General features: G+C 39.0%; 1 protein-coding gene across 1 annotated transcript; it reads right to left on the reverse strand.

Annotated features, from left to right (window-relative positions):
- Positions 1–6,074: 6,074 nt before the first annotated feature.
- On the reverse strand, positions 6,075–19,301 carry GCK72_004311 (uncharacterized protein; the record flags this gene model as incomplete). Its single annotated transcript, XM_003093256.2, has 9 exons — positions 6,075–6,200; positions 7,979–8,849; positions 10,313–10,519; positions 11,125–11,484; positions 12,225–12,304; positions 13,030–13,164; positions 14,447–14,513; positions 17,551–17,635; positions 19,196–19,301. 9 exons carry the CDS (start codon positions 19,299–19,301, stop codon positions 6,075–6,077), a joined length of 2,037 nt encoding a protein of 678 aa, XP_003093304.2.
- Between the last annotated feature and the right edge of the window lie 1,903 nt (positions 19,302–21,204).

Genomic DNA, 21,204 nt, shown 5'->3' on the forward strand with positions numbered 1-21,204 from the left:
TTCAAACCAATTTCTGAGGTATATAATCTCGAAATTGGTTTATTCTAAATTGTTTATCAATATTCTGATTATTTTCGGAACAAATTTTTTCTTGGAATTTTTAGTGAAAAATTTTTTTTCATAAGGGGGGACCCTTATGTGATTTTTGAAAAAATCGGAATATCTCAAAATGGTGCAATGGTTTTTTGATGATTTTAACTGGACTTAATATAACTTTTTGCGGTGAATACGAATACGATTTGAAATTTGAGTACTTCTAGAGGGATTTTTCGAGAAAAGTTGGAAAAACATGAAAGTGAAGTTCACTTGAACGGTTTTTGGGGTGTCTGAGGGGCTGAAAATGTGTGTAGGGGTAGTCAAAAACACTCCTAACATGTTGCGAAAGTTTCCTAAAGTTATTTGAAAAATAGAAATTTTTATGAATTTTTGGGTGAAAAGTCAATTATTGGTCATATTTTCCTATGATGACGTCATAGGGGACTGGTGACATAATGTTTGTAAATCACTACCATAGGGGTACATATGTTGCAAAAAGAGTTCGGATTGAAACTACTTTTTGCAACTGTGCCAAGGCCCAACACAAACATTCTCACTCTTACAGATAGTGCCTCTTAAACACTTTGACGTTCTATAAAACTCTTAAACGTCCTTTGAAACTCTATTTATTTTTGAAACGTCCTTCAAAACGTTTAGGCGTCCCAAAAAATATTTAGACGTTTCTTGAAACCCTTCGGCGACTTTTAATGTTGAAGGGTCGTCTAAATGTTTTTTGGGACGTATAATTATGTGAAACCAAATTTTGATATTTCAAGGTGTGTCTAAATGTTTTGAGGGCCGTTTAAACATTTTTGAGCATATTTGAAACCCCAAAGGACTTTTAAATGTTTTAAGGGATGTTTTTGGGACGTCTAACAAGGGAAGTCATTGGAGACGCCGCTTTCAAACGACCTATGAATTTGATTATAGGTATTTTCGACCACGAGGAGTCCATTTCTGCAGTCAAAACTTGCTAAATATATCTGCGAGCCGAGTTATGAGTTCTCAAACTTTTCATATTGTTACATTCTAGGCTCGCATCCATAAGTATTTAGGTATGATCTACCCCAAGTGAGAGCGCGCACCTTGGTCTGTATGCGCGTCTCTCTTACACATTGTTTGTAGTTTGGTCAGACTTCCCTATATAAGGGACTGACATCCCTCATTCTAGTTCTTCCTTCTTTCCCAGCCTATTAGTGGCTACTATTCTGTAATCGTTTAGCCCCCTGAATAAACTCTATCTCTATTCTCTCCACTGTTCATTGGACCACAACCCGGCTACAGCAGGCTTGGTCGAGGTCGGGTAATCGGGATACTCGATTTCTCGGTTTTCCCGACTTTTTTCGGGAAAATTTCCCGACGAGAATTTTCCCGAAAAATTTTTTCGAGAATTTTTCCCGACGGGAAATTTCCCGAAAAATTTCGAGAAAATCGGGAAATTTTTTGTAACAGTAAAATTCAAAAGTTCGAAATTTTCCATTTATTTTTACAGGGTTTCAACCGATTTTTTGTTGTTTTTGAACAAAATGCTTCTCAATTTTCACCTATGGTGCTCCAAAATAGAAAACTATTGAGTGCTGAAAATTTTTCGAAACTGATGTTTCTCCTGCAAAACGTTTAATTGATGGGGTACCAATCTCGAACTGTGAAAACAAGGGCTCTTTATTATTTAACGGGGGTTTTAAGAATTAACGGGGGTTTTAAGAATAGACGGGGGTTTTCAGAATAAACGGGGGTTTTCAGAATAAACGGGGGTTTTCAGAATAAACGGGGGTTTTCGACAAGTTCTATTTACTTATACTAAGAAAACCCCAAAATGGTCAGAAATGACTACATTCCCTCCAGTACACATTTTTTTTCATAGGCTTTTCAAATTTTTTTGGTTTTTTTTGTTTATTTTTGTTTTTTCTGCATTTTCTCATTTACTTATATATTTTGTACGTCGCATTGTTTTTTGATCAGAGAAGTGTAATAATTGTCCTCCTTCTTCTTTTGCTCTACATTTGAAATCGACGAAACGGCGATGTTTCGGGCGAAATATAATCGGGATCATATGGTAGATCGTCCAACTGTTTGGGTTTTTGGATTGCTGGAAAGGAAGACTAATAAGGTAGATTCGATAATCCTGCTGCCCATAATCAGACGTAATCTGAAACCTGGTATGATCTCTGAAAAAAAAAACATTAAAAAAGAGATTTTTGCAAGAACAACGATTATCAGCGATGGGGGCTTTGTTCAAGGAGGGAATGAAGAGCGCCAACATTTAAGAACGTCTTGACATTCCATCAGCATCAGTACGCTGTTGGTTACCTTCAAAAAGGATGGAAGTCTCTAAGAAAGGAAAAAAATCCGGCCGACCAGCAACAGGCAACACTTGTAGGGCTCGAGGAATAATCAAAAGAAAAATCTCCCGCAATTATGATATCAGTATAAGCAAGATCGCTATGGTTCTAAAAATCAATAGTGGGAGTGTCCAAATTATCGTCAAAAGGCACTTCGACCCCAAGTCCGACAAACTATGTCACAGACAGTCCCTTTTCGTCCAATTCCAAGCTTCACAACTTGAAAAATCGAAAAAGTTGCTTTTCAATCTGCAGGTCCACGCTCCCCGTATCGCAGAATCCCTTCAAAGACATCTGCTAGAAATCGGTGAGCTTCCAGATTTACTAGGAAAAAAGGTTAATAGAGCTAAGCCTGAAGCTTCTGAGTCGGGCACCGACCCAGAAGAAGTCGAGTCACTAGGGAGAGATCTAGCCTATGAAAAAATGTGTACTGGAGGGAATGTAGTCATTTCTGACCATTTTGGGGTTTTCTTAGTATAAGTAAATAGAACTTGTCGAAAACCCCCGTTTATTCTCAAAACCCCCGTCTATTCTTAAAACCCCCGTCTATTTTTAAAACCCCCGTTAATTCTTAAAACCCCCGTTAAATCATAAAGAGCCAAAACAAGTATACATTAATGAATAAAAATAAAATCTATCGAAAAATAGTTATTTTTAAGTCATTTGAAGTCAGTTTGACAAAATTCTCGAATTTCTCGAAAATTCTCGATTTTCCCGAAAAAAAGTTTCGAGAAAAATTTCGAGTACTCGATTTCTCGAAAAAAAAATTCGAGAAAAATTTCGAGTACTCGATTTCCCGAAAAAAAATTTCGGGAATTTTTTTCGTTCTCGATTTTCCCGAAAAGTTTTTCTCGACCAAGCCTGGGCTACAGTATGCCGGATCCCAAGGACACAACACATATGGTTGAAATTTTTCACATGGAATTCCAAATCGACAAGTAGTATACGCAAAGATGTTCTCATTTTTGCAACGTACGAGCACAGGAGAACCGCTGTGGAACACAAATGGAACCACGCGGTGGCGTATATACGGCCGATTTGGAATTCTATGTGAAAAAGCTTGACCACATGACAAGTTTGAGAGCTCATAACTCGTCTCGCAGACACATTTAGCAGGTTTGAAAAAAGAAAATATATATGAGCAAATTTATAGGTCGTTTGAAGGTGGCGCCTCCAAAGACTTCCCTTGTAAGTGTTTTTTGGGACGTTCTAGTTTTCAAAGGACATCTAAACTGGAATAGAGCCAACAAATGTTTCAGTTCCTCTCCTACCACTCCGAATACTTCCGCGCACTCTTTTCATCGAACTACAAAGAAGGACAAATGGATGAAATTTCAATCGGAGAAGTCTCATATGAAGATTTCGCTCTACTTCTCAGCAGTTTCTACCCAAATCCAGTGTTCCCAAATGACAGAACTGTCGAGAAACTTCTAGAAATGGGTAGCCGTTTCCTGGTGTCGTCTACCATAAGTATTTCCGATTATCATCTTCTAAACAACTCAAAAATCAATAACGAGAGGATGATATGGTTGGCTGATGAGTATGTAATGCCAAGCCTTCTGGAGAGATGTATTCGCGAACTGGATACAGTGGAGAAGGTGAAGAAATTGCATCAGTCTCCGGAGTATGAAAAGTTGTCGGATAATACCAAAGTGAAAGTGCTTGATCGTCTTATCAAAATGATTTAATCTTAAAATACCCCCTTCTTTTGTTTTGATTCCGCTTCAATTTTTATATGATGTAACACTAACATTCACTCCCTCCATTTTACAGAAATCATCAATATTTTCTTGTATTTGGCAATTTCCTTCGGATAATTTGCAGAACTGATAAATCAAAATAACCTGGCAAAACAGTCGAGTTCAATATTTTTCTTGTCAAAATACGTTTTTTGTTCTAATTTCGTTCATGATATATTCCAAATATAAATATTTTTCTTTCTTTCCATTTTTCTTAATTACTCGTAGTATTGATGTCTTATCAGATAATATACGGTACCGCTCAAAAGTATATTTAGTTTTGCCTTTTTCAGTGGAACTTTGAGAGTGTGTCATGGTAATACTTATTGTCCCATCAAGTAGATTTTTAATGGATCATAAAGATCAAAAGTAGATCTCCAGTTTTGTAGTTGACAACTTTTTTGTACGGACACTCCCTAGTGAGTTATGGTTGTTTTAAGAAGACAGCTCAAAAATCGCACTATTTTGCACTGAAATTGGTCGATTTGAGGGAGAAATTACTTTGTCGATATGTAACTTGCTAGGGACCGCCCGTACAAAAAAGTTGTCAACTACAAAAATGGAGTTCTACTTTTGATCTGTATGATGTCATAAAAAATTATTTTGTAATACAGTTAATTTTACTATGACACACTCTTCAAGTTAAGCATTTTCAACTGAAAAAAGCAAAACTTAATATATTTTTTAACGGTACTGTACGCTTTTTTCTAATTTTGTTCATGGTATATTGTATATTCTTCTTTTTTTCAATTATTCGTAGTATTGATGTCTTATCAAAATGTATACCTGTTCATGTGCTTCGATATGTATTAGTCTTTCCCTACCAAATCAGACGGAAGAGTCAGCAGCAGAGTTGTGCGAAAGTGATTTTTTCTAATCCGGAAGTCGGAAGCCGGAAATGAAAAAACGCCCGGAAGTCGGAAGTAGATTTTTTTTCGAAAATATTCCAAATTCAAAGATAAAAATCATAAAACTCGCTAAAATCATTGGAAAATTGGGTTTTTGGCTGTAGAAAAGCCTATTTTCTGTCTTTTTGACCATTTTTCCATGTATTTCTGCGAAATGTATTCTTCCTAAATTTCACAGTGTTGGAATGACGGAAGTCGGAAATAAAATTTTCAAAACGGAAGTTGGAAGTCGGAGTGAAAAAATGCCCAGAAGTCGGAAGTCGGAAGTCGGAATTCCGCGCAACTCTTATACCTGTTCATGTGCTTCGAATTTAATCTTTCCCTACCGAATCAAAAAGTTTTACACGTGGCCTAGTTTTCCGTTTTTCTAGGCCATTTCTCCCAGGACGGGATCACAAATCTTTTGTACTTGTCTGTTCTTCTTCCTAAATATTTTCCACTTAAAAATTATTATTATTGTTGTTGTTTTGCTCTTCTTCTTCCACCCACTCATCCTCCCCATTTTTTAGTCGCCTTTCTTCTCTTTCCAAGAACTTTTTTTTAGTTAATTCACTTACGTTATGAGCTGATGTTCAAAACATGGAGACAGACTTTATTACGGGCGGGAAAAAAATAGAAATTTACGAAAAATGGGGGAAATCACAAGGTGTTTTTTTTCTGACTTAGAATTATATAAAAATCTTGAAAGGAAGGATTAGAAAAGAATCATGGCATCTGGAAGGGGAAACATCTGAAATCGAGAAAAACGAAAATTTTTTGGCGAAAATGAAATTGAACTTAAAATATATATATATGTATCACTAGGATTATCAAGTGGAGGGTTGAGATCAATTGGAACTGGAGAGAAAATAAAAGACAATTATGTCACAATTATATTATTTCGGGAGAGTGGTGTATGGCAAGATGGAGGTTTTTTTTCAGAAGACTAATTAGAGTGACATTATTTCAAAAAAAAGTTCAAATCGGGATGAGGAAGGAGACTAGATACTATTGTACTAGGGACTTTTTACAAAAAAAAAAATTCTCAAGAGATCAAAAAATGCACTACTTTACACAACATTATGCCTGACATCCTGATCCTCCGAGCTGTCGGTCACTATATACTCCTGATTGTTCTTCGCGAGGGGCCAATCTTTCTCCTGGCGGATTACCGTGATGAGTTGTTGTTTGCCGGCCTGGAAATGAAGAAATTTATATATGACGGGATTATGAGTAAGTGCGCTCCACTAGAGAGAGAGAGAGAGAGCGATTGAGCGTGGTTGTATATTTTTTGAATTTCGACTTTGTTAAGGTTACATTGAGACTGACTAGGGAAGAAATGACCGTGGAGTTATGGGACGTGACCTATATCATTGGAAAGCGGAGAAATCGCTGATTCCAAATATATATTCAATTTTTGCCCTGGAGATCTGGAATTCAAGAAAAACGAGGTCAAAGTTTGGACCGCTGACATTCTTTACCGACGTGTGGCACCCCTTGGCATCAGTCCAAACTTTGACCTCGTTTTTCTAGAATGTCAGAGCTCGAGGGCAAAAACTGAATTTATGTTTGCAATCAGCGTTTTCTCAGCTTTCCAACAATATAGATCACGTTCCATAACTCCAAGTTCTGATCTTGTCGACGTCTATGGCACAGAAATTACTCAAAGTTTCAGAAAAAACGCCCAACACTTCCTAAAATAACTTCCAATGTCAGAAAATTGTCTTTTAAACATTTCAGAATACATCCTAACCGGTCTTAAACTTGTAAAACTAGAAACAATTTATCTTAAATCGTTTTAAGAACTATTCAAAATGCTGAAAAACGTTTGAGAAGTGGTCAAAACACGTTACAAGTAATAATGACCTAGAAAACTTCATTTCATAAAACTCGCCCATGACATATTCACACCGTTAGAAAGCTGAAGTCGTGAGGATTTTGAATCATTTTTTAAATTTAATCTATAATATAAATAAACAGAGTTATGAAACTTCAAAGTCAGGAATTCTTCAATCGCATCTAATACCCCTCTTAAGCAATGATGGCCTAGAAAACGTCATTTCTCAAAAACTCGGCCACAACATTTTTACAGCATTAGAAAGCTGAAGTCATGAGGATTCTGAATCTGTTTTTAAAATTGGTCTATGACTGAAATGAACTGAGTTATAAGATTCTCAAGGACACCTCAAATCGACTCAAAACACTTCTTAAGCAATGATGGCCTAGAAAACCTGATTTCCCAAAAACTCGGATACATCATTTTTATACCGCTAGAAAGCTGAAATCAAAAGTATTTTGAATCAATAATCAAACTTGAGTAATGACTAAAACGAACTAAGTTATAAGACTTCAAAATCAGGAACTCTTCAAATTGCCTCTAATACTCCCACTTAAGCAATAATATCCTAGAAAACCTCATTTCTCAAAAACTTGGCCGTGACATATTTGCACCGTTAGAAAGCTGAAGTCATGAGGATTCTGAATCTGTTTTTAAACTTAATCTATAATATTAATGAACCGAGTTATGTGACTTCGAAGTCAAGAACAATTCTCTAATTTCCCCCACTTAAGCAATGATGGCTTAGAAAACCATGTTTCTCAAAATCTCGGCCAAATCATATTTTCACCGTTAGAAAGCTGAAATCAAAAAAATTTTGAATCAATAATCAAACTTGATTAACGACTAAAACGAACTAAGTTATGAGACTTCAAAGTCAAGAACGGTTCTCTCATTTCCTCCACTTTTGCAATGATGGCCTAGAAAACCACGTTTCTCAAAATCTCGGCCAAATCATATTTCCACCGTTAGAAAGCAAAAGTCATGAGGATTCTAAATCTGCTTTCAAAATTCAGCTAGAATAGAAATGAGCCTAGTTACAAGAGTTCGCAGTTAGTCAGCTCAACTTAATCCTAGCTAAAATCTGAAACCTGATTCAGAATCCCCTTTTATCGAAGATTTTTAGAAGAAACCAACCTTCGCAATCTTCGACTCGATCAAATAATACATATAATCATCAGCCAGCAACCGAATCAACGTGAACGATCCGAACGACATCGCAGATCTCAGTGTGAGATCTCGAATGATCATCGACGTGTAGAAGCTCCAATTGAGCAAGAACTGCTTCCCAACATTGGACACCACTTCAGCCGGTTTGTCATGGTACTTGGCAAGTACCTGATCAACGATACTCTCCAACCATTCCGCCCATACACTCATCGGACTCATTTGTTGGAGGTTTTGTTTGAACGCGTTGTTCACATGAGTCACCATCAGACTATCACACCCACAAATCCAACCGGCTTGCTGGTGTACTGTATTGATATCCACTTTTATATAGTCCTGATACATTTGTTGACACTGCTCCTCCTTCATAAGTACTCCACGGGCGGCGTGAGCCAAGTGATTCAGCGACGTGTACCTCTTGAGTCCTTGCTGCATGTACTTGATAGCCTGCAGCTTTTTCTTGATAAAACCATCCGTCATTTTGCCATCTTGAAGCGCTTTTTTCAGGTATAAATCGATATTTTTCGCGAAGGTTCTACAGGATTGAGTCATTCCTGCAGACAACTCGCTGAGCAACACATTCGGAATCAGGCAGTCCACAATAGTCTGGTAGAGGGCTAGATCCGCCTGAATTATATATTCCTGTACCCTATCCAGTGTGCATAGAGCAGACAACGATTCGTGAGAGATGCCACCACCGCCGAGCCAGAAGCGTGCCCACACGTCTTCTACACTCGTGAACTGAACGTTTTTGACAAGTGTTAGCACTTCCTTGCACATGAAATGATAGCAATCGATGAGTTTGTTGAGTTCGTCGATGCCCATGCCGAGTTTGCGGAAACTGCAAAAAAAAAGTTGAATTAATGAAAATCGGATAAGGGAATTGGTTTGTGAGGTTGCGGTGTTGATTATTGCAAAAATTAGATTTAAGAGGATAAGAGTTTTGAGACGAGAGGATTTTTTCATTCTTGCAAACCGGGCCGGCTCGTAACTCGCTTCAAACTCAATATTATGCCCTGGAAAATATACCAAAATGTAGATCTCGACGAGTTCTATCTCCGTGACCTACTACGGGCCGGATGTCTATTCGTTAATATGCCGCGGGCCGGGCTAGAATAACTTTTTTGGTCATGTTCGCGTTTTTTGGCACTTAGATCACGGACATAGAACTCGTCGTGATCTACATTTTGGTATATTTTCCAGCGCATAATATCGAGTTTGAAGCGAGTTACGCGCCGGCCCGTGTCGGCCCGTTTCGGCCCGGTTTGCAAGTATGGAATTTTAAAACGTAAATTTTTCAAGTCAGACATTGAAAAAGTTGAGCTCCGTATCATGATCATTCCGAGTCGCTGCTCAGCGAATTTTTTAAAAAGTGGAAAACGAAGTTTTCGCGCAATAAGCCCAGCCCGTAAGAGCCCAAAATTTACAAAATTGGTCACTGTTTGGAATTTTTTAAACCGAAAATTTTTTAAAGGAAAAAAAAACCACGGTCTCATTCCACGAGTCGCTGCTCAGCGAATTTTAAAAAAAAAGTGGCCAACAAAATTTGGCCTAAAGTTTTTTTATTCTAAAAAATGGAATTTATGGGTTCTAAAGCAAGAAAATCCACATTTTAAATTGATAGAGTAACAAAAATTTAAGATAAATACGAAAATTTGTTGAATTGAAAAAAATTTTGAAATTTTTTTTTTTTTTGAGAATTTCATTAAAATTCAACAACAGTTCAATTTTTTAAAATTTATAATTTCAAAAAACCTTCAAAGCTACCACTAACTGGAATTACCATTTTCTTGTCAAAAATGAACTAAAATCTTGAAAAAACTTAAAATTTTCGTTTTCGTGAATTTTGAGTACCCTAAAAAATTGGACACTCTTAACTCTTTCCTCTTCAACATTTTTTCAATTCTGAGTTCAAAATCGAAATCCTCACGATCCAATTACCTTCCTCTCAGAATTTTCATCCCCTTTCATCAATCAATACCGTAACCCCAGGTTAGAAGCGTTTGAAACAAAAAAATTAGGAGAAGTTTAGTGATGTATGGTTAGTGCATGCTTTTTCAGTTTTTGAGGGGAAAAAAGTAGAAGGTAGAAGATATTGAGGAAGGACAAGAGGAAACACATAAATAGGTTAGAGTTTAAAAAAATCAATATCTTTTACAAGTTTTCAAACCAAAAAAAGTCAACATACACTCCATTGCTGTTCACTCGTGAAATTTCACTGAAATAAAAAAAGTAAATTTTTTAAACAAATATTCTGTCTCCTGGCTTCTTCTTCTTCTTATTTTTCGAAACTGAATCACTCACTTGATCGTCACCAACAACTGTTCTTTATTATGAAATGGTACCGGCGGCATGTCAAGTTTTCCAAGTGCCGCCTTATCACTCTCCGTGAACACATAGGCGGGGATATTGATCTGAAGTTGTGGTTGTGGGGGGAGGACACCGTCGACACTGGTCTGATGGACGAGCACTTGTTGATTTGGGATAATGTCGAGTGGTGGGGAGATACTACTGTAATAAAAGTTGTATTCAATTTTTGTATACTTGTCAACCAGAGAAAAGGCGCGCAATTGAAGCGTTTTCAAAACCTTTTTTTGAACTTTTTTGAGTTCAAAATTTTTTGAAACTTTTTTAGATTATCAGAAAGCCAACATTGTTAGGATTCGGAATCTGTTTTAAAAAATTGTCTAACGTCAAAATGAACTTTTGGTTTTAGTCAGAATTGTCAACCGGGTCGAAATAGGACCTACGCGGAACTCGCTTGAAACTCAATATTATGAGCTGAAAATATACCAAAATGTAGATCTCGACGAGTTCTATATCCGTGACTTACAACGGGCCGGATGGTTATTCGTTAATGTGCCGCGGGTCGGGGAGAAGTGTCAAAAATCGCGAAAATGCCCAAAAAAGCCATTCTAGCCCGGCCCGCGGCACATTAACGAATAGCCATCCGGCCCGTAGTAAGAAACGGACATAGCACTCGTCGAGATCTACATTTTGGTATATTTTTCAGCTAATAAGTTTGAGTTTGACGCAAGTTACGCGCCGGCCAGTTCCGGCCCGTACTTTTAAGTCCTTGGCCTAAACACTTTGAGGCCGTGGCCTAGAAAACTCACTCCCTGGAAGAGCAGGATGACGATGAGTGATGCTGCTCCTTCTTCATCCTCTTCTGTGGAATCTCTCCATCCAAATAGACCTTCACCCCGGCCACCTGATTAACGGTGTCAGCATACGCGTCTCTTTGTTGAACCAGTTGTTGCATTGGCGGAATATACGTATTATCCTGGATAAGAAGATTCTCCTGAGGTGCGATTTGGCCTAGTGTCGATCCCTCTTTCATCCGGATTCCATAATAGTGATATTTGGAGTTTCCGCGAGTGCCGAGCCGACGCGTCTTGAGATTTTGGAAGACTGAGCGGATGAGTTTTCCGAAGGAGGCGGCGTTCACGGGGTCCATACGATGCTCAGCGCAGTGTCTGGAAATAGGGAGGGGTCCTTTTTGAGCGGTTTCGATTTTTCAGTTTTTAAGAAAAAAGAGGCTTTGGTTAAAAACTGTAATTTTCAGCAGTCTCTACAAGGGCTCTAATTTTTGGGAACTGTAATGTACTCACTAAACTTTTAATTGATATTTTTGTAAATATTCTTATTCAGCATATCTTATTTAGTATTTCAGCCGATTTTCAGAGATTTTAAACATAGAATTTTGGAGAAATTTTAGAAAAAGACCGGCTGTAGTGATCTGTATATCTAAGCTCTAAAATTTCTCAAAAATTTCTCAAAAATTATATATTCAAAATTTCTGAAAATCGGCTAGAATACTAAATAAGCTATGGCAAATAAGATTATTTAACAATCAAACTAAAGAGTTTTCTGAAAATTTCAGATTTTTAACATTTACTCGAATTTTCCCAAAAACTGAAAAATCAAAATCGATGCTTAAAAATGGTTTTAACATACTTAACTTCATTATTCTTTGCCATATTTAATTCCTAGTCTTTTTCAGAAATCGGTCAAACGTGTTTTCATTTTTCCCTGAACGACTCCGTCAATTATTTATAAACATAAATTCCTATACATATATATGAATGTTAGGCACGTTATTTTCTTAATTCATATTTCCGTCAGTTTCTATCAATTCTTGTCAATAGCTTCTATATGCTCAAAACTAAGAAATTGCTCATAAGGAAATACTCCTACAAAAAAGTGGTTAACTCACTTCCTATAATGATCATACAGCTGACATCTCGGCAACGAAGAGCCCTCCGCAATCTCATAGTTGTCGAATAGCCAATTGACCTGCAATATCAAGCATTTTCGCGCCGCCCGTTATTTCAAAACCAACAAGTATATACCGTTTCGAAACCGCCCTTTCTACAACTCACATGTAACTTAGAATCGGTGACCAACCCGTCAAGCGGTGAGCATCCCATTAACGTCATCCGTTTTTTCCATAAGAACATGTCAAGCGATTTTTTCGGTCGCGGTGTTCTTTTCAAGCACATTTATGTATAACAAGTCGTGTTGACTCTCGAAAAAACGCGAAAAGGAAAAAGAAGACGACTAACGAGGAAAAAATATATATCTCTTTTCTATCTCTCTTCGGGATGAGTGATGGTTGCTAGGGATGCTGTCGTCTTCCTCCCCACCGCATATGTAAAATGGGGCGTGGTTTCTTGGCGGGGGCTATGAGGTCAACAAAAAGAAAAAGTAGGTAAAAGCAATGGAAGGGACTCAAAATTGCTCGACACACGGCTTCCGGTCGTTATGGCTCACTTGAATGCACAATACCCCCAATACCCCCACCCCTCTACATCTATAGGATTTCATAACCTATTGATCGGTGGCTCCGCCCACTTTCTTATCCTCCCCCATCTCTCGGTTACCCTGGTGATGATGAGAACTCAAAAGAGGATGATAGACTCGTAAACCCGCCGGATTATCCTCCTCTTTTTCCTCTTTCCCACACCATTTTCATATATGCACATATTCAATCACACTGATTGCTACCCTCACTCTCTTACCGTCGCTGGCGATGCTCGCTGAGCATTCGGCTGCTGAATGCCATCCTGATCGTCCATGGAGACTGGGGATTGTGGAGCGGCGAGGACCTGGTAGGCACCGTTGTCTTGTGGACTTGATTGCATGTTGTTTTGGTACTGTAATATTGAGGGTTACTGTAGTTGTAGGAGGGCTTAGGTCTAATGGAGGGGAGGGGGGATTGTTGAGTGTTACTGTAGTTATAAGTTGGTTTATATAGGTCAAGTTTAAGATGGCGTCATTTTGCGATATAGCTCCAAAATTTTGTAGGGCTACTATACAAAAAAGACAGGAGCCAAATTTTTGAAGTTGACCACTTTTTTGTACCAATGGGAAGTTCTTGCGTCCTCAAATTTAACAAAAAAGTTGTCAACTACAAATATGAAGATCTTGACTTGAAAAATACAGTCATAGCAATTTTGGTGTTAGAAATATGATATTTTTGGAAGTGTGACATAATGCTGAACATGGCTATTTTTGGTAGACTTAAAGATGGGCGGTGCAAGGCTGGCACTTTTTAAACGGCTACATAAAACTTCGCGCCAGAGTAGATTATACATATCATCAACTTAGAGATAATATGTATTGGTTATGATGGGCGAATTTAAAACGGAGATTTCTTTGTTACCAACTTTTCCAATGTTAAAGAAGTTATATGCTTTTAAAGAATCCAGACGAAATATTTTTGGAGGACAGTACTGCTGACCGAAAATCTCTTCAAATTCAGCATTATTCCATGGTCTCAAAATCTATTTTTAAGTATTTAAACTAATATGATTGTATTACTCAGGTCAAAACCTTCATTTTTGTAGTTGACAACTTTTCCGTATAAGCCCACACCAAGAAGTTATGGGCCCTTGAAGAAGTGAGAACCTTCAAGTTCTATGTCACACTCTTACAATCATTAAATTTTTATACCAAAATTGCTATGACTGTATTCCTCAATTCAAAACCTTTATTTTTGTAGTTGACCAATTTTTTGTACGGAGCCACCATAGAGAGCTATAGACCGTTAAAGTTGAGGACGCTAAAACTCACCTCGGTACAAAATAGTGGTCAACTACAAAATTGTAGCTCTAGCCTTCTATGGGTACAAAATTTTGAAGCTATAGGGCAAATTGGTGATGTCATCTTAAAGCCTATATGTAATTCAAAAAATTCGCTCCAGCTACCGTAACAGCTCTTACAACTGCGCTCCATCGAAGTCTTTCAATTTCGCACTCAATTTTTTGTGGTTTCGGAGGAGCGCAGTTGTTAGACGCTTGTCGTGCTAATAATACAAAATGCTACATTTCTAGAAAAAAAAACAACCAAGAGTCGCCAAAATAGGCTTGTTTTGAGACAGTATACTAACTTAATTATCTTATTTTCCCGCTACCGTAATCCCTCAGAACCACTTACCGGATAGTATTGCGCATATGTCGAATCGGGCGCGTAGATGGTGTAGGTGCCATTGGGTGTGACAGCGCTGCAACACATATTGTATATATACATAAACATATGAAATGAAATAATTTGAGGTACTGTAGATAGTACAGGTGCTCAGTCCCGCACAATCCCGGTACAAGACCCATAATTATGTCTCTAAGATTTTCTGCTTATTCACGCGGACACCACCTGCCTGCCACCCCCTAGCAAAAAAAAATGACGGTTGCCTCCCTCAAACCTTGATGACAAATTCATTGGCCATACCAGGGCGAAAGCAGTTTCCATAGTTTGGTGAGAATAGTTTATATGTTATATGTCGAAGACGTTTCTATACATGACAATAGGGGGACGGAGCCTGGGGCAACAGTAACCAATGGTGTCCTCGGAGGAGTCATTGTCTTCAAAAGCTCCGACGCGGCTCGCGGAGCAACATACCTGTACATTGCGTTACACTGTGGGAGATACATCGCTAAGCTGCCGAAGACGTGAGTAAAAACGAATTAGAATCAGAATCAGAATCAGAATCTGGAGCGCCGCTCGGAGCTCAGAGCCACAAATGTGTGCCGCCCGTGTGTGGCTTTGTAATGCTAAACGCCAAAAAAGGCCATTAACGATTCAAAGTCTACGTTTCCCCCTTTTGTGCCATCCTTTTGCGGACGCGCCCCCCTTTTGTGTCTTGAAACTATGGAGAGGCGTCATGGTTACAGGTCGGGACTCGGAGCTCCAGACCGAGGGGCTTGAGACTTCACTCGACGGACGGATACGCCACGCTTAATGGGTTTCGGGATTTATGACTTTTTTACGGCACAAAACTTTTCGTATATTTTTGCTCATCCGACCATGTCTAGGGTCCTCAGATCCACAACAAACCACGCCCCTTTTTCTCCAGCCACCTTAGCTTCTTGAGAGCACAGCTCCCTCCCGGTTACCAAGACGATCGAAACGGTTACCAAGACAATTAAGCTATGTATGAGCCAAGAGGGGGAAGGAGTCGGGTAGAAGGGGGGCACACCTCTTTTCTAAGACATGGTTGCCCGGAGAGATAAGCGCATTCCTGTTTGGTTTTGACTCGAGACGCTACACAGCTATGATTTCTTGGATTTCGGGAATTCATGGATTTTTGGAATTTTCAGGTCAGTTTTCAGGGAAAAAAAACATTTTTGGGCTCAGATAGAATTCGGGTAATTTAGGCTACGGTCTTTAAAGTTTGGAGGTTATTTAGGCAAGGTTAGGCTGAAAATCAAGTGTGGGCCTAAAACTTGGTAAAATTTTTGGTTTACCCTACCTAACTTGGTTCTGTCTTAGCCTGGACCAAGACCATCTAGAACAAACCAAAATCGAGGTTTTCAACTTTTTCTTAGGCTCAAAACAACGTTCTAACTAGTAAGGATAGCCCACGTTTAATAGGATAATTTTTAGGCCGGTAGCTCAATTTTAAGCTCATGATTGAGTTAGACGATTTTCACCTACCACTACCCAAAATAATTTACGTCATGAGTACCGTAATACCGTCATTTTGTGAAAATTCTTTATGTCACCCTTAGAACACTGTTTCAAGCTAATCAGGCCATAGGTTCTCAATTTTCCGTTACCGTAAGACCACCTCAAATATTTCAGAATCTAGCTTGATCATAGCCGAAGTGTCTTGGCACGTCCCAATATCCTGGCCCAGGTGCCTTAATACCTCAGTTACCGGCTCTGTCTTACTGTAACCCTTGTTTTCTCCACTAGCACAAAACCGAGACCCTTGTCATAGCCTTAACTTCAATTTTAAATTCTAGCTCGATCTCTTAAGCTAAAGTCAAAGTCTCCCCTCCATGTCACTTCCGATTCACATCATAACATTCTACACTTACAAATTCCAGTCTCCATTATATGTATATATATATACATGACTCTACTACTACTACCACTTCCAGAGAGAGTCCTCCTCCTCCTTCTCTCTCTCTTCGGTTTCCATCGCCACCGTTGCCAAGGTGCAACACCGCCACACTCAAACAACAACTCGACTTTTTTTTCATCTCATTTCCACTCCACCCCGTTTTTCGTCTTAAAATCCATCCTCCTTCTGGCTATAAGAGGTGCAATACTCCTAGGTATCCATGGCACCTGGTGCTCTCCTAGGAAACCGTTGGTCTCGAGAGTAGTCCACCACCGGACATGGCTCCTTGTGTATATGCGCCTCATCTTATATGTGTGTGTGTCACCTTGGAGATGATCGGTCGGTTTTCTCCTTCTTCTCCCCTTTTCGTCTTCATCTGCTTCTTCTTATACTGAGCTGTGTTGCCGTCGTCACATTTTATATGTACACCACTTCAAAACTCCTTGAGACAACTTGTGACATTCTATATACTCATCACTTTGATTTTATGGTTTGACGGACAGGAGATATGGTAAGTCTAGGGAACAACGGCTCGGTTCAAGTAAGCCGAAAAAATTTTGGGCCTTAGAAACCTAGAGTCCTATATTAAGACTGCTCAAAAGCTTTTAATGTTTTCCAAGGAACATTTTAGGGAGCCTGTGTTCTAGATCATTTTCAACCTTTCAAGGGTCTCAGACCCCTTCAAATCACCTGGGGATCTTTGGACCCCCTCGCTCTGAAAAGATCCCCGACGCGATTCTGTACCGCCCGAGTACCATATCTTAGACTTCTTTGAGACAGTCCCAGGGTCTGGGGTGTCCGAGATTACTGTACCGTCCTAGCTCTGTCCAGGTAGCTAAAAACTCTTTGGACCGTCTAGACCACCCGAGCCCTGTTCGGACCGCCCGAGCCATTCATAGACCGCCTGAGACGTCTCTAGGCACGCACATACCTCTATTTTACATCATTCTTGCGCTATCCCTGTCTTGAGCACTTTTTTGACCTCCTAAGCACCCCAGCATCCCATAAGACTTTTTTGAGCTCTGAGTCGGTAAGAGGTGTCTAGACCTCCTGAGACACCATTACCCAGTCTGAGGTGTCTAGAGCGTCCCCAGACACTTCAAAACCACCCGGAATCTAAGGCCCTAACATGACCTAACAACCCAAATCCCGAATTTTCTCTTCCATCCTTTTCCCCAGGGGAATATGTACTCACTTCTGATACTCCAATCCATACGCATAATCCTCTCCTCTGGCGTCCGTCGACTCGTCACCATTTCTGCGTGGAATCACTTCCATCTCTGAAAAAAGGAAGGTAAATTTTGAATATTCATTTTGCTTAAAGTGCTCCCCTTCCCCATGAAATATTAATTTCTTTTCCGGATTCTTTTCTTCTCATTGTTGTTTTCTCCGTCTCAGGTAGCCCACCCATCTGACAGCTATTATGAATGAGGGGGTCCCTCTAATTACCCGGGGACGGACGAGGTAAAAGAGGATAATAGATAATTAGAATTTCTTTTGTGTGAGGTCGAGCTCTAGAGCCAACCGCCTGTCTCTATATATAAGCTCTAATTGTTTTCTTTTAGAGACCTACCGCTCTAAGAATGGTCCTCCAGTCCAATAATATTTTTGTGATAAGAAAAGGGGGGAGTGCCGTGGGCTTGCTCGAAGAAATAAGAAAGAAATCGATAAAGGCAAGGTGAAAAAGAGAAGAAAAGACACGAACAAGCAAAAAAAACAGCAGGCGCTGGGCCTGATTAAGGGGTTATGAGACAGAAGTGAATTTTGGATTTTTGAGTAAAAGGGGCAAAAGGATTAGTCAGTGGACCGTATAGTCTAAAATTTTAAGACTTCTATATGTTCCTTCTTTGGGGAATCTAAAAATCTAAGCTCCACCAAAGAATGTCATTAGCAACGTATTCATCTGAAGGGGGAAATCTGAAGACGTCACTAGGTTTCTAGGTTTTAGAAATCAGGCTATCTAGGTTGGGGGACTCTAGGGCAGGCGTCTAGTTTTAAAGTTGTATGACTGATAAGCTGAAATTCTGAGAATTCTAAAACTCTCGTCAAAATTTTCCTAATGTGAAAGTGAACTGAGATATGCGGGTTTTAGTTTTGGAACTTGGAGCTGGAGTAACAAGTTTTGTTTTTTTAGGTGTGTTCCGCGAATATTTTTGTTAATGCAAATTAATTTTTAATCACAAAAAAAGCTGAAATTTTGAGGAATCTGAATCTGTATTCAAGATTTTTCTAGCGTCGAGATGAACCAATATACGGGGCTTTTAACTTTGCACTTTTTTAAACTTTGCACTTTTTTAAAAGTTTGGAACATAAATTTGGAGCCAACATTTTTGTTTAAATAAATCAAGTTTATACTATTGAAAAGCTGAAATTCTAAGGATTCTGAATCTGTATTTGAAACTTTTCTAGCATTAAAAATAAAAGAGATACGAGGAATTTAGTTTTACACCTTTTGAAACTAAATTTGGAGCTTAATCTTAACTAAGGTCCGTCTAGCCTACAATTTTGTAGAAATAAATCAAGTTTATACTATTAAAAAGTGGAAATTCTAAAAATTCTGAATCTGTACTCAAAATTTTCCTAGGGTTGAAATTAAGCGAGCTACATCGGTTCTGATTCCAGGACTTCATAACTTCATAGTCTAAAAACTGAAATTTTAGGGATTTTGAATTTGTTTTCAAATTTATACTAACCTTTTTAAAAACCCAAAAATAGATTCGGTCAGGTTTCTAAGCCTATACAAAACAAACCACTATATAACAAAACAAGCTCCAGGAGCACACCTATCATTTTGACACCCCTAGTTAACACAGCACAAATCCAATTTCATATATCCTTACCATCCTGCGACTCTTCACCATACACTGTCACTTGATGAAGTGTGACTTTGTCCGGATCGACATGCATACTTTCTTGGTTGATGGCAGCTAAATGGAAGATGGTCATAGTCTATCTCTACAGAAGCCGTAGATTATGAATATTGGGGTGGGGGAATAGGGAATGGGAGGGGGACTGGTCAAAGAGACAAACACGAATAGAGAGAGAGAGACACACACACACACACGCCACCAATTAGACAGGAGCTTATGGCTGATTTAAGGTGGAAGCTCGTTAGGTTGGATTGGAGAGAGAAGGGCGACGGGACCGCCCTTCCGGTAGAAACGTAAGGCAGGTGTGTCTCTGCCATTTAGGTTAGGTGGGTAGGTTCAAATTTTTTTGTTGTGCTGGTTGGATAGAGATCGTCTTAAGAAGTGTACTACAAAAATGTAAGTCTAGATTCGTTTTTGGGCTTAAAGGAGTAAGTTGATCTTTGATAAAGTTCGTTTTGACCTAGAGACCTGATATTCGAGACAACAAGCGTCAAATGTAAGACTTTTAAATAAAAATTGTAGAAGTGTGATAGCGGTCTTACATTTGACGCTCGTTATCTCGAAACCCAGGTCTCGGGGGCAAGAACTGAATGTATATTTGGAGTCAGCATTTTCTAAGCTTTCCAATGATATAAGTCACCAACCATATCTCCAAACTGAGTTTCCCTAGTAATTTAGGCTTACGGAATTACATCCCTGTCGTTGAGAAACAGGGGTTTAGGCTTTGTACCCCTCATAGAGACTTCCAGTACAAAAAAAAGTTGTCTATTGAGAAAACTTAGTACCTGTTTTATATGCTCACAGAGTTTTAAACCTCGTATGGATCATACGTGGCACCGTGACAGAAGCCTAGCCTTTAACTCTCTAAGCACCGCCCCCTTACTGAAAACGTGTCAACTACACGAATGTAACTCTAGGCTCGTTTTTCAATCTCTAAAAGTTTTGGGCTTAAGGAAGTATTCTGAGTTAGGCTTAACAATCATTTTGCGGACTTGTGGACTTCAAATGCCCATAACTTGCTAAGAACCGCTCGTACAAAAAAGTTGTCAACTACAAAAATGTAGGCCTAGCTTTGTTCTACAAGTTCCCGACATTTTGAGTTTTGAGCCTTCTTTGAAACTGTCCTTTTGTAAGGTGTACCTAAAAAAGGCAAAATTTCGATCTTCCTGACCTATTAACGCGATTTTGAAATTCCTTTGTTGCGCCTTAAAGCCCCAATTGTGCCCTAACTAACCAAAAATTCTCCACTCCAAAAAAGTCGAACACCGGAAGGAAGAACACTGACCTTTCTCAAAAGCCCATTTACCTTTTATCCTAGGACAGGTGCCCCCACCGTTTTCAAAAGACTCCATCTTCCCCATTAACGTCTCCGGAGCAATCATCTCTTGCCTCCCCCTTTTTACTCAACTCCCCCTATTTCTGCTTCTGAATTTTCACTCGCTGCCCTCGTTCACTTCCTTCGATGAACGGGGGCAGGTGGACTTAATCTTAGTGTCAGGGAGAGAGTCTATTCAATGTATTTCTCCTTATTAATCTGTGTGGCGGTTATGAGAAAATGAGGTGAGTGTGAATTTGTTTTTATGGGGAATGGGGGTTTCAAAAAGTTGGAGTCAGAATTCGAGTGCTTAGATTTCCAAAATGGAAGTTATATGACTGAAAAACTGAAATTATGTAGGTTCGGGGTCTGTTTTCAATTTTACCCAAGTACCTCGGTTCATTTTGTTCGTAGGGAAAATCTGAATTCAAAATCGGAATCCTCAGGATTTCAGCTCTCTAGAAAGCTAGGTTGATCAAAATTTCAAAACCGGAAATTCCCATTTTTCTGGAAAAATCCGACAAAATTTCGCAATCCCGTGAGCATTTAGGATTCAAATAACGCGGGGCATCCCTCAAGGTCTCAAAATTAACTAACTAGTTGATTAGAGGTTGTCTAGACTAACCTAAAACCTAATAAGCCCAAAATTGTGTTGTTACGATGT

The sequence above is a fragment of the Caenorhabditis remanei genome, chromosome II, assembly GCF_010183535.1.
Source record: "Caenorhabditis remanei strain PX506 chromosome II, whole genome shotgun sequence".
NCBI lineage: Eukaryota > Metazoa > Nematoda > Chromadorea > Rhabditida > Rhabditidae > Caenorhabditis > Caenorhabditis remanei.